At 43.9% G+C, this 14,447-nt stretch overlaps 1 protein-coding gene across 2 annotated transcripts in view; it reads right to left on the bottom strand.

Annotated features, from left to right (window-relative positions):
- The window catches only part of SMPDL3B (sphingomyelin phosphodiesterase acid like 3B), a 31,930-nt gene extending 24,019 nt beyond the window's left edge, over window positions 1–7,911 (bottom strand). Inside the window, exon 1 of one of the 2 annotated variants that reach the window (XM_082614019.1) lies at window positions 7,657–7,911. In XM_082614019.1, coding sequence (XP_082470145.1) covers window positions 7,657–7,744 — 88 coding nt within the window. In that variant the 5' untranslated portion in view covers window positions 7,745–7,911. The remainder of the gene's footprint in view (window positions 1–7,656) is intronic. The other variant, XM_082614018.1, reaches the window with a different exon arrangement.
- Between the last annotated feature and the right edge of the window lie 6,536 nt (window positions 7,912–14,447).

Raw genomic sequence — 14,447 nt, 5'->3', positions numbered from 1 at the left:
GGACGCGTGATGAAAGGCTCCAGGGAGCTTTGCGGGGACAGTGGCTTCGTCTGCATCCGACTGATGTAATTACACATTCGCACAGCACACTTCCTTCTCTGTGGAAGAATTTCATTGTGTTTCCTGTAAATAACGGGAACTCCTGCTGGAATGTGAGCCCCTCGGCCAGGGCCCTCACAGTCCGTCACCCTTGACCTTGACCCAGGTGCCCCTGCAAGGAAGGCAGGGGGATGGACGTCAGCCCCAGGGTTTTCCCAAGTTCCTTCCATTCCTGAGGCTGGATGTCCTTGTCTGTAAGGATTGTTTCTGAAAGTTGGGGTTCACTTCATGCAAGAAATTGCTGCGTGTGTGGGTCACAGGAGGGGGGAGGGGCGTTCCCTGCCGTCTCCTCCCCTTGCCGCCCTCCTCCCCTGATTCCTTGGGGTGATTTGGTGCCTGTTTGCTCTGCGTCCTTGGTCAAGTCCTGAACTGCCAGCGGCTGGGGTGCTCTGTGCCTGTCCTTGGAGGAGCGTGTGTGGCGGGGGATGTGACAGGGAGGCCTGGACAAGACAGAGGACAGGCTGCAGCCCAAGAATTAATCGGAGGAAGAGATGCCCACCAGCTGACTGAGAGGGCACAGAATGTCACACACGGAGACACAGAGGCCAGTCCGGTGATGACCCCCTCGCAAGAGTAACTTTGTTCTGTTTTGTTTTATGAATATAATACCCCCTTTGATGAAAACATTTCTCAAAGACACTGCCAATTAAAGGCAAAATTAACTTCGTCCTTGAAAAAAAAAAATCAAAGGAGGTTTTTTCGTTTCATTTTTCAAATAGGTTTTAAAAGGACAGCATATGTCAAGCACCAAGCACAAGCATGGCGTATCATAAGTGCTCAGAAAATAAATGTTAGCACTTCTTGGCTATTTTCCTTACTGTTGTTTGTGTAATTTTATTTATTTTTTTTAATTAATTATTTATTTATTTGGTTGCACTGGGTCTTAGTTGCGGCTCACTGGCTCCTTAGTTGCAGCATGTGGGCTCCTTAGGTGCGGCATGTGGGGTCTAGTTCCCTGACCAGGGATCGAACCTGGGCCCCCTGAATTGGGAGCGTGGAGCCTTATCTACTGTGCCACCAGGGAAGTCCCTCTTCGTGTGTTTTTATATAACATTATTTTATAAACAGATTGAAGATGTACAGCCGGGGTTCATGTCCAGACTCAGACACTTAACTAGATGTGTGATCTTGAGTGAGTTATTTAACTTCTCTAAGGCTCAGTTTCCTTGCTGATAATCCCTACTTCACAAGGTTGTTGTGAGGATATCATGTAAAAATTTTAGCAGTGCCTGCCACATAGTAAGTACTTAATAAATGTTACTTAATATTTTACCATAATCTATTCAGCTATTCTATTGCTGTTAGCATTTTCCATTATTATAAACAGCACTGCAATAAACATCTTAGTGCCTTTGGTGGCAGGGGAGATTCTTTTTAACCACTAAGACCCTGGGCTTGGGAAGGGGGTGCCTGCTGGCATTTGGATTTCTAAGAAAACATATTTAAAAGTGAAACAGTGAGGGGGTGGAGATACTTTCAATCATTCCTAAGTCTCCAGTCAAACTGGCAGGGTCCTGAGCCCCCCAGAGGGGAAGAGGATCTCTGTGTCCAAGTAAATGGAGAACGGCCACTCTTGACCTTCTCCCAAGCAGTCACCCTCCCAGGGAATGACACACCCTCTCACGGCATGTTCCAAATCAAACCGCCCTCTCCTCCTCCCACATCTCAGCAAATGACGACCTCGTCCTTCCAGCTGCTGATACAAAAACCTTGGAGTCGCCTCTGAGTCCTCCTTCTCTCACACCCTCCGTCAGCGAGTCTTTTTTCTTTTAATTTTATTTATTTTTGGCTGCGTTGGTTCTTCGTTGCTGCACACAGGCTTTCTCTAGTTGTGGCGAGCGGGGGGCTACTCTTTGTTGCAGTGCCCGGGCTTTTCATGTTGCAGAGCACGGGCTCAAGGCACACAGGCTTCAGTAGTTGTGGCACGTGGGCTCAGTAGCTGTGGCTCGCAGGCGCTAGAGCACAGGCTCAGTAGTTGTGGCTCACGGACTTAGTTGCTCTGCGGCATGTGGGATCTTCCCGGACCGGGGCTCGAACCCATGTCCCCGGAATTGGCAGGCGGATTCTTAACCACTGCGCCACCAGGGAAGTCCTGTCAGCAAGTCTTGTCCTGAGTCAGACCATCTCCCAGCAGCCCTCCTCTCCCTGGATGGTGGCAGTAACCTCATCACTGGTTTTGCTCCTTCTCCTTTACCAGGATGAGCAGCCATCCCAGTTTGCCCAGGACTGAGGGACTGCCAAGGATGCCCAAATTTAAGTGCTAAAACCAGGAAAGTCTCAGGCAAACTGAGATCACTTGCTCACCCCACCTTTACCCCATCACAGGCGCTTCTCCGTACAACAGCCCAAGGGTCCTTTTAAACCCACACAAGTCAGATCACACCACAGCTCTGTCCCAGACCCTCTAAGGATGTCCCATTTCACTCTGAGTTCTTAAAATTGTCTACAGGTTTATACATGAGCTGCCACCAGCACCCCCCACCCCTGTAACCCCTGACATCCCTCCCCACACCCTCCCCATCCTCTCTGCTCCAGCCAGCTGGCCTCAGGCTCTTCCTCACACACGTTACCTGTGCGTCCCCCTCAGGGCCTGTGCAATTTCCGTCCTATCCTGCTGGAATGTTCTTCTCCTGGACGTCCACGTGGCTCTCTCCCTTGCTGCCTTAAATCTCTGATCAAATGTCATTTTATTCGACAGCTCTTCTCTGGCTATCCCTTAAGTATCTCCCCCCCGCCATCCTCTCCACCCCTTTATTCTGCTTTATTATTCTCCATAACACTTGTTATTTCCTGGAATATGTATTTCTTTGTTCCTGTGTCTTTCAGAGGTTTCTCCGGAGGTGAAGGAATGCTTCACCAGCTCTGGGACTTTTGTTTATTTCTGTCGCGTCCCTAGTTCCTAGAATAGTGCATGACATGATTTTTGTTTAAAATAATTCTTTTATTGCCCAGGACATTCTTTTTCTTCTGTCTTGATTTATTGTTGTTGTTTGTTTGCTTGTTTATTTTGTTTTCTTTTTTAATAACTATAAATTCAAGCTTAGGAAAGCTTGTCTTTGTCTTGAAAAGCAACAAAAAATTTTTTTTAATTTATTATTTATTTATTTATTGGCTGCATCAGGTCTTAGTTGAGGCATGCGGGATGTTTGGTTGTGGTGCGCAGGCTTCTCTCTAGTTGTGGCGTGCAGGTTTTTCTTTCTCTAGTTGTGGCACGCAGGCTCCAGGGCACATGGGCTCTGTAGTTTGCGGTATGTGGGCTTCTGTAGTTGAGGCGCGGGAGCTCAATAGTTGTGGCGCGCGGGTTTAGTTGCCCCGCAGCATGTGGGATCTTAGTTCCCTGACCAGAGATCAAACCTGCATTCCCTGCATTGGAAGGCGGATTCTTTACCACTGGACCACCAGGGAAGTCCCAAACAACGAAGTTTTTATATCATTTGCTAACCTGATCTCGTTTTTTGTTTTTAACATCTTTATTGGCATATAATTGCTTTACAATGTTGTGTTAGTTGCTGCTGTATAACAAAGTGAATCAGCTATATGTATACATATATCCCCATATCCCCTCCCTCTTGCGTCTCCCTCCCACCCTCCCTATCCCATGCCTCTAGGTGGTCACAAAGCACAGAGCTGATCTCCCTGTGCTATGCGGCTGCTTCCCACTAGCTATCTATTTTACATTTGGCAGTGTATATATGTCCACGCCACTCTGTCACTTTGTCCCAGCTTACCTTTCCCCCTCCCCGTGTCCACAAGTCCATTCTCTACATCTGCGTCTTTATTCCTGTCCTGCCCCTAGGTTCTTCAGAACCATTTTTTTTTTTAGATTCCATATATATGTGTTAGCATACGGTATATGTTTTTCTCCTTCTGACTTAGTTTACTCTGTATGATAGTCTCTAGGTCCATCCACCTCACCACAAATAACTCAATTTTGTTTCTTTTTATGGCTGAGTAATATTCCATTGTATATATGTACCACATCTTCTTTATCTATTCATCTGTCGATGGACACTTAGGTTGCTTCCATGTCCTGGCTATTGTAAATAGAGCTGCAGTGAACATTATAGTACATGACTTTTTTTTTTTTTTTTTTGCAGTACGCAGGCCTCTCACTGTTGCGGCCTCTCCTGCTGTGGAGCACAGTCTCCATACGTGCAGGCTCAGCGGCCATGGCTCACAGGCTTAGCCGCTCCGTGGCATGTGGGATCTTCCCGGACCAGGGCACGAACCCGTGTCCCCTGCATTGGCAGGCGGACTCTCAACCACTGCGCCACCAGGGAAGCCCGTACATGACTTTTTGAATTATGGTTTTCTCAGGGTATATGCCCAGTAGTGGGATTGCTGGGTCATATGGTAGTTCTATTTTTAGTTTTTTAAGGAACCTCCATACTGTTCTCCATAGTGGCTGTATCAATTTACATGACCACCAACAGTGCAAGAGTGTTCCCTTTTCTCCACACCCTCTCCTGCATTTGTTGTTTGTAGATTTTTTGATGATGCCCATTCTGACCAGTGTGAGGTGATACGTCATTGTGGTTTTGACTTGCATTTCTTTAATGATTAGTGATGTTGAGCATCCTTTCATGTGTTTGTTGGCAACCGGTATATCTTCTTTGGAGAAATATCTATTTAGGTCTTCTGCCCATTTTTGGACTGGGTTGTTTGTTCTTTGAATATTGAGCTGCATGAGCTACTTGTATATTTTGGAGATTAATCCTTAGCCAGCTCCTTCGTTTGCAAATATTTTCTCCCATTCTGAGGGTTGTCTTTTCAGCTTGTTTATGGTTTCCTTTGCTGTGCAAAAGCTTTGAAGTTTCATTAGGTCCCATTTGTTTATTTTTGTTTTTATTTACATTTCTCTAGGAGGTGAGTCAAAAAGGATCTTGCTGTGATTTATGTCATAGAGTGTTCTGCCTATGTTTTCCTCTAAGAGTTTGATAGTGTCTGGCCTTACATTTAGGTCTTTAATCCATTTTGAGTTTATTTTTGTGTATGGTGTTAGGGAGTGTTCTAATTTCACTTTTACATGAAGCAGTCCAGTTTTCCCAGCACCACTTATTGAAGAGGCTGTCTTTTCTCCATTGTATATTCTTGCCTCCTTTGTCAAAGATAAGGTGACCATATGTGTACGGGCTTATCTCTGGGCTTTCTATCCTGTTCCACTGATCTATATTTCTGTTTTTATGCCAGTACCATGTTGTCTTGATCACTGTAGCTTTGTAGTATGGTCTAAAGTCAGGGAGTCTGATTCCTCCAGCTCCGTTTTTCTTTCTCAAGATTGTTTTGGCTATTTGGGATCTTTTGTGTTTCCATACAAATTGTGAATTTTTTTGTTCTAGTTCTGTGAAAAATGCCATTGGTAGTTTGATAGGGATTGCATTGAATCTGTAGATTGCTTTGGGTAGTATAGTCATTTTCACAATGTTGATTCTTCCAATCCAAGAGCATGGTATATCTCTCCATCTGTTTGTATCATCTTTAATTTCTTTCATCAGTATCTTATAGTTTTCTGCATACAGGTCTTTTGTCTCCTTGAGTAAGTTTATTCCTAGGTATTTTATTCTTTTTGTTGCAATGGCAAATGGGAGTGTTTCCTTAGTTTCTCTTTCAGATTTTTCATCATTCGTGTATAGGAATGCCAGAGATTTCTGTGCATTAATTTTGTATCCTGCTACTTTACCAAATTCATTGATTAGCTCTAATAGTTTTTCTTGTAGCATCTTTAGGATTCTCTATGTATAGTATCATGTCATCTGCAAACAGTGACAAGTTTACTTCTTCTTTTCCGATTTTTATTCCTTTTATTTCTTTTTCTTCTCTGATTGCTGAGGCTAAGACTTCCAAACTATGTTGAATAATAGTGGTGAGAGTGGGCAACCTTGTCTTGTTCCTGATTTTAGAGGAAATGGTTTCAGTTTTTCACCATTGAGAAGGATGTTGGATGTGGGTTTGTCATATATGGCCTTTATTATGTTGAGGTAAGTTCCCTCTATCCTACTTTCTGGAGGGTTTTTATCATAAATAGGTGTTGAATTTTGTCAAAAGCTTTTTCTGCATCTATTGAGATGATCATATGGTTTTTCTCCTTCAGTTTGTTAATATGGTTTATCACATTGATTGATCTGCGTATATTGAAGAATGCTTGCATCCCTGGGATAAATCCCACTTGATCATGGTGTATGATCCTTTTAATGTGCTATTGGATTCTGTTTGCTAGTATTTTGTTGAGGATTTTTGCCTCTATGTCCATCAGTGATACTGGCCTGTAGTTTTCATTTTTGTGTGGCATCTTTATCTGGTTTTGGTATCAGGGTGATGGTGGCCTCGTAGAATGAGTTTGGGAGTGTTCCTCTCTCTGCTATATTTTGGAAGAGTTTGAGAAGGATAGGCTTCTCCAAATGTTTGATAGAACTCGCCTGTGAAGCCATCTGGTCCTGGGCTTTTTTTGTTGGAAGATTCTTAATCACAGTTTCAATTTCAGTGCTTGTGATTGGTCTGTTTATATTTTCTATTTCTTCCTGGTTCAGTCTCGGAAGGTTGTGTTTTTCTAAGACTTTGTCCATTTCTTCCAGGTTGTCCATTTTATTGGCATATAGTTTCTTGTGGTAATCTCTCATGATCCTTTGTATTTCTGCAGTGTCAGTTGTTACTTCTCCTTTTTCATTTCTAATTCTATTGCTTCGAGTCTACTCCCTTTTTTTCTTGATAAGTCTGGCTAACTGATTTCTTTCTAAGAGAGAGATAGGAGTTATCTTGCAAGGGTAAAGCTTATACCATGAATGATGTAGGTCAAAGTCTGGTGGTACTAAGACCTACATTGTTGCCAAAATTATAATCTGCTGGTGCCATTTGCGGAAAAGAAGCCCTTGCAAATTTCTAAACAAGAGTAAACTCTGTTAGGAAATTCTAAAGTGTTTTACAGGTCAAAAAGGGAATGAGGGGACTTCCCTGATGGTGCAGTGGTTAAGACTCTGCACTCCCAATGCAGGGGGCCTGGGGTTCGACCCCTGGTCAGAGAACTAGATCCCACATGCATGCTGCAACTAAGAGTTTGCATGCCACAACTAAGGAGCCAGCATGCTGCAACTAAGGAAACCTGCGAGCTGCAACTAAGGAGCCCACCTGCCACAACTAAGACCCAGCATAAATAAATAAATAAATAAATAATTTTTTTTTAAAAGGGAATGAGGTTAGTAAAATGCCTCAGCAGAGTTTGAATAAAATACTAGATTTGAGAGCTACTCAACCAATATTTTTTGAATGAATTCTTGAATCTTCCTGCCACCTTCTACCTCTACCAGCTGGCTGGCTCTTACATATCCACACCTCTGAAAAATGTCAATGTCCCTCCTGTGGCCAGCTGTCACCCCACTTAAAATCTCAGGCTCAAACAGCACATCCACCACCCACTAACTCTCTCACCCAGTATCCTCAGCCTAGCTCCCTGCCTTGCTAGTTTTATCAGCATTTTCAGCTTTCTGTGAGCAGTTTCCAGCAGCCCTAGACCCTGAGTTCATAGTACCAAACAGAGAGATCACAGGCTTTCTCAGTGCCTACCTTGTCCAGCCCTGGTGACTCCCCAGTGGGCCAGGAAAATCAGCAGCTCGGGCAGCCTCATCCTGGGGGCTCGCCTCATGGGAGCCATCGGGTTCTCCCGGAGCAAGTGTTCGAGCCACAGGCTTCCCAACTAGGTGTTGGTGGCCACACACCAGAGCAGAATTCCTGTCCTCTCACTCCCAGACACTGGAGGCGTTTGGCTCCTCTGGCTTTTCTTCCTTTGCCCGGCAGGGTGTGAGCAGGGTTTGCCCAAGGAGCTGTACCTGCCAGGACTTTGGACTCTCAAGTAGGAAGCAGCACCAGTCCTGCCAGATCCTCAAAGAATGTTGGTACAGCCTGCAACTGGAATCTCCAAGAGACTCACTCGACTCCAGTCAATGACAGGCAAATAACTACTTTTGAAGCTTTCATGTTGCCCCACCCCAGCAGAACAAACATACCATATAAAATGTCAGGGCTTTGCCATCAAAGGAACATAACTGCTTGTTGGAGATCGAGATGCTTGACCACAAACGGACCAAGACTAAGAGTCATCTGCTCATTTATGCTGGAAACCATGTTCCATGGAGATAGAGGGGACCCAAGGCCACCCTGCCCTCAGGAGGGAGAAGTAAGCCACTGGACTGCCGTTCAGTGTGTTAGGTGGCTTGACAAGCCCAGAGGAGGGCTCTAACCCACTGAGGAAAGTGAGAGGGCTTTCTGGGAGGAGGTGACACAGGCTTCATCTCTTCTTTCATTATGGAAATTGACAAACATAAATAAGAGTAGAAAGAATAGTGTAAGGAACCCCCAGTACCCATCCTCCAGCAACAGCAGTTATGAACTCACGGCCAATCTTACTTCTACTGTACCCCCACCCCAACCCCGATGGATTATTTTAAAGTCAAGTCCAGAGATCATATCATTTTGCCCATAAACACTTTAGTATATATCTCTAAAAGATAAGGATTCTCTTTTTCTAACCCAATGATAATACCATAGCAGATCTAAAAAAATAATAATGTTGCCAACCTGGGATCCCTGGACTCTTCAGTCAACAGAAATTCATAAGAGACCAGATGAGAAATTCAGGCAAGGCTTTACTGGGGCTCATGCTGCAGCATGAGGGAGGAAAACAAGAAACAGCCCTTGCTTGCGCTCCAAGGAGGAGGGCTGGCTCTTCAAATGGGATGAGGGTATGGGGCGGATCAGTGGGTCCGGCTGGAGGGGTGACTTAGATGGTCTGCCCATCCCTTGGTGGTGCTGTGTGTGGGGATCATGCGTAGTACCCTGCTTTTGCTCCCAGCACCTCAGAAGTGGCAGTTGGTTTGTGGCCTTTTTGTATCTTATTGTTCATAATTGTCCCAACTGCTCATGTTTGCAGTTATTTTTAGCCACTTATAGGTTCTTTGTCTTCTGTTGCTCAAGGAGACATTTGCCCAGGTGCAAGTGAAGGCACTCCCATAGAGGGTCCCAGGTCCCAGCCTATCTCAATAGTAATTCCTTACTACCACCAGGTAGATACCCGGTCAATGTTTAAACTTCCCTGATTGTCTCATAGTACCCTTTTTTACAACTGGTTTGTTCAAATCAGGATCCAAACCAGGTCCACACATTGCATGCGGCTGATGTGTCCCTTAAGTCTCTCTTTAATGTTAGGTCTCTCTCCCTCCCCGCTTTTGCTTGTTCTTTGTCAGTGGAACCAGGTCATTTGTCCTATGAAATTTCCCACATTCTGGAGTATTTGGCTGATTGTTTCTTTGTGCTATCATTTAAGTTTTTCTTCTGTCCCCCATATTTCCTATAAACTGGTAGTTAGATCTAGAAGTTTGATGACATTTAGATTTGATTTTTTTTGGCAAGATGACGTCTCATGTGGTCTTGTGTCCTTCCTGCTGCATTGCATCTCAAGGTACATAATTGTATGCTTGTCCCACCAGCTTAATCTTAACATAAAGGTATACCTCAGAGATATCGCAGGTTCAGTTTCAGACCACCATGATAAAGCGAATATCAAATAAATCAAGTCATGGACTTCCCTGGTGGCGCAGTGGTTAAGGATCCACCTGCCAATGCAGGGGGCACGGGTTCGAGCCCTGGTCTGGGAAGATCTCACATGCCGTGGAGCAACTAAGCCGGTGGGCCACAACTACTGAGCCTGCGCTCTAGAGCCTGTGAGCCACAACTACTGAAGCCCACGTGCCTAGAGCCCGTGCTCTGCAACAAGAGAAGCCACCGCAATGAGAAGCCCGTGCACCACAACGAAGAGAAGCCCCCACTCGCCACAACTAGAGAAAGCCCACGCGCAGCAACAAAGACCCAATGCAGCCAAAAATAAATAAATAAATTTATTTATTTATTTTAAAAAAAATTAATAAACCAAGTCACATGAATTTTTTGGTTTCCCAGTGCATGTAAAAGTTATGTTTACACTATTTGTAGTCTATTAAGTGTGCAATAGCATTATGTTTTAAAAATGTACATGCCTTAATTTAAAAATATTTTATTGCTAAAATATGCTAACCATCATTTGAGCCTTCAGTGAGTCGTAATCTCTTTGCTGGAGGAGGATCTTGCCTCCATGTTGATGGCGGCTGACTGATCAGGGTGGCAGATGCTGAAGGCTGGGGTGGCTGTGGACATTTCCTTTTATTTATTTATTTATTTATTTATTTATTGTTGGCTGTGTTGGGTCTTCATTGCTGCAAGCAGACTTTCTCTAGTTGCGGTGAGTGGGGACTACTCTTCGTTGCCCCGTGCGGACTTATTGCGGTGGCCTCTCTTGTTGCGGAGCATGGGCTCTGGCGCGCGGGCTTCAGTAGTTGTGGCACGTGGGCTCAGTAGTTGTGGCACACGAGCTTAATTGCTCCGCGGCATGTGGGATCTTCCTGGACCAGGGCTCGAACCCGTTTCCCCTGCATTGGCAGGCGGATTCTTAACCACTGCGCCACCAGGGAAGTCCCTGTGGCAATTTCTTAAAATAAGACCACAATAAACTTTGTCACATCAATTGACTCTTCCTTTCACTTGACTACTTAGAGGCCACTGTAGGGTTATTAATTGGCCCAATTTCAATATTGTTGTGTCCCAGAGAATAGGGAGGATAAAGGAGAGGGAAAGAGATGGGGAAACAGCTGGTCAGTGGAGCAGTCAGAACACACACAACATTTATGGATTAAGTTCTCTGACTTACAGGGGCACGTTTCATGCCACCCCAAAACAATTACAATAGTAACATCATCAAAGATCACTTATTATCACAGATCACTGTAACAAATATAATGATAGTGAACATGTTTGAAATATTGTGAAAATTATTGACATATGACACAGAGACACGAACTGACAAATGCTGTTGGACAAATAGCACCAATAGACTTGCTTGACGCAGGGTTGCCAAACACCAATTTGTAAAAAACTCATCATCTGCAAAGTGCAATAAAGTGAAGCACAAGAAAATGAAGTCTGCTTGCATTTCTCCAAAGAAGACGTACAGATGGCCAAGAGGCACATGAAAAGATGCTCAACATCACTAAGTATTAGAGAAATGCAAATCAAAACTACAATGAGATATCACCTTACACCAGTCAGAACAGCCATCATCAAAAAGTTTACAAACAGTAAATGCTGGAGAGGGTGTGGAGAGGAGAGAACCCTCCTGCACTGTTGGTGAGAATGTAAATTGGTACAGCCACTATGGAGAACAATATGGAGGTTCCTTAAAGAACTAAGAATAGAGCTACCATATGATTCAGCAATCCACTCCTGGGTATATATCTGGAGAAAACAGTGGTTCAAAAGGATACATGTACCCTGATGTTCACTGCAGCACTGTTTACAATAGCCAAGACATGGAAGCAACCTAAAGGTTCATCAACAGAGGAATGGATAAAGATGTGGTACATATATATAATGGAATATTACTCAGCCATTAAAAAGAATGAAATAATGCCATTTGCAGCAACATGGATGGACCTGGAGATTATCATAAAAAGACAAATTATCATGTGATATCACTTATATGCAGAATCTTAAAAAATGATACAGATGAACTTATTTACAAACCAGAAACACAGAGTTAGAGAACGAATTTATGGTTACTAGGGGGAAAGGGCGTGGGGGGAGATATAGATTGGGAGTTTGGGATTGACATGTACACACTACTATATTTAATATAGATAACAGACAAGAACCTATGGTATAGCACAGGAAACTCAGCTCAATATTCTGTAATAACCTAAATGGGAAAAGAATTTGAAAAAGAATGGATACTTGTATGGGTATAACTGAATCACTTTGCTGTAAAACTGTGACTAACACATCATTGTTAATCAACTATTCTCCAATATAAAATAAAAATTTTTCAGAACAGGAGGCCTGCCTGTACAAGTAAGAGATAGCCAGAAGAAGGAGAAAATGGGGAAGAGGGTATTCCAGGAAGAAGAAACAACTCCTGCTAAGAGATGCTGGAACATCCCAGGGAGCTGCGTTGGGTGATATTGGAGCTTGGGGTCCTGAACCGGGGCAGCAAGCAGGAGTCAAGCCGTGCTCAGTGGTTTGAGCTGAGAGCTGTGGGGAGCCATGGAAGAGTCTTAACTAGGGGAGAGACACAACCAAATTAGCATCTTAGAAAGATGCACTGGCTCTGTAGAAGATGGTTGTTCTAGGCGACCAGCAAGGAGGCCGAGGCAGAGTAGTCCTAGAGAAAAGCGATGAGGATCTACACGAGGGAGTGAGTAACTCGTAGTAGAGTGGAATTAATAGACTGTAGCAGGGGAATTGTTGTGTTAATTTAGGTTCTCCCTGTATCTTTTTTGAAAACCTGATCTAAGCAGGTAGTAAAGATCCCCTCCCTTGGGGGAGGCTGTGGCCAGGTAGAAGGCCACAGCTTCTTGAAGACAGCCACCTCCAGATTTTGTCCTCTAGAAAGGAGAAGGGAAGAACCTATAAGAGAAGGGAGACTGGCCCAACCATTGAAGCAGAGGGAAGTTGCTGGGTTCCAAAAGTGTCAAGGTGTCCAGGAGGAAGCTGGTCTTCAGACATGAAGTCTGAGACATTTACTTGGGTTCAATAATTATCCAAACTCTATTAGCTTCTAGGCCCTAGGGACACAGAGGTGAGCAAAACAAAGCCTCTGCTCTCATGGAGCTTACATTCAGCAAAAAAGAAGGACATTACACAAACTAATCAACAAGGCTCCCAGCCTGGCAAAGCCCTGGGGTCAGAGTCACAGCAGAACCTCTGGCCCCTCAGAACCGTACAAGTCTAGTCGCTGACTATATCAGCAGGATCCATAGACAACTAAAGACTAAAGCTCCAAGAAGACACACAGATGGCTAACAGGCACATGAAAAGATGCTCAACATCACTAATTATTAGAGAAATGCAAATCTAAAGCTCAATGAAGTATCATCTCACACTGGTCAGAATGGCTATCAACAAAAAAAATCTACAAATAGGGACTTCCCTGGTGGCGCAGTGGTTAAGAATGCACCTGCCAATGCAGGGGCACAGGTTCGAGCCCTGGTCTGGGAAGATCCCACATGCCGTGGAGCAACTAAGCTTGTGCACCACAACTACTGAGCCTGCGCCCTAGAGCCCGTGAGCCACAACTACTGAGCCCTCGTGACACAACTACTGAAGCCTGTGAGCCTAGAGCCCATGCTCCGCAACAAGAGAAGCCACCGCAATGAGAAGCCTGCACACCACAAGGAAGAGTAGCCCCTGCTCGCTGTAACTAGAGAAAAGCCTGCATGCAGCAATGAAGACCCTACTCAATGAAGACAAAAATAAATAAATAAAAATAAAAATAAATGCTGGAAAGGATGTGGGGAAAAGGGAACCCTCTTACACTGTTGATAGGAATGTAAATTGGTGCAGCCACTATGGAAAACAGTGTGGAGGTTTCTTAAAAAACTAAACTTAGAACTACAGTATGATCCAACAATTCCACTCCTAGGTATATATCTGGAAAAAACAAAAACGGTAATTTGAAAAGATACATGCACCCCAACGTTCATAGCAGCACTATTTACAATAGCCGAGACATGGAAGCAACCCAAGTGCCCACGAACAGACGATTGGCTTGAGAAGATGTGGTGTATATATGGACTATTACAATGGAATATTAGCCATAAAGAAGAATGAAATATTGCCATTTGCAGCAACATGGATAGACCTAGAGAATATTATGCTTAGTGAAATAAGTCAGACAGAAAAATACAAATACTATATGATATCACTTATATGTGGAATCTAAAAAACAATACAAATGAATCTATATGCAAAACAGAAACAGACTCATAGACAGAGAAAACACACTTATGGTTACCAAAGGGGGGAGGGGAGAGGGGGAGGGGGGGGATGAATTAGGAGTATGGGATTAACAGATACAAACTACTATACATAAAATAGATAAGCAACAAGGATTTACTGTTTAGCATAGAGAATTATACCCGATATCTTATAATAACTTATAATGGAATATAATCTGCAAAAAAAAAATCAAATCACTATGTGGTACTTCTGAAACTAACACAATATTGTAAATCAACTATACTTCAATTAAAAAAAAAAGACTAAAGCACTATCTGTGTTCAGACCCTGGGTCACCCCAAGGAGGAGGAGGGCATCAAAATAACCACCAAGATGAATTTTCTGCCAGTGCAGAGAGAAGAGGGCTCAGGGACCAACTGCTTTTGATTTAACGAAAATAAGTCAGTGTGCTTTTCTTAGCCTATGGCCTGATTCATACCTGCTCAACAGTATCTAGGGCACGTCGAGGTTAGCTTAAAAGGTAACCCGTGGGACCC

The sequence above is a fragment of the Mesoplodon mirus genome (assembly GCF_964341445.2).
Source record: "Mesoplodon mirus genome assembly, chromosome: 3".
Lineage (NCBI taxonomy): Eukaryota > Metazoa > Chordata > Mammalia > Artiodactyla > Ziphiidae > Mesoplodon > Mesoplodon mirus.
The sequence above is the reverse complement of the archived record's forward strand: the minus strand, read 5'-3'. Positions and strand labels throughout refer to the sequence as shown.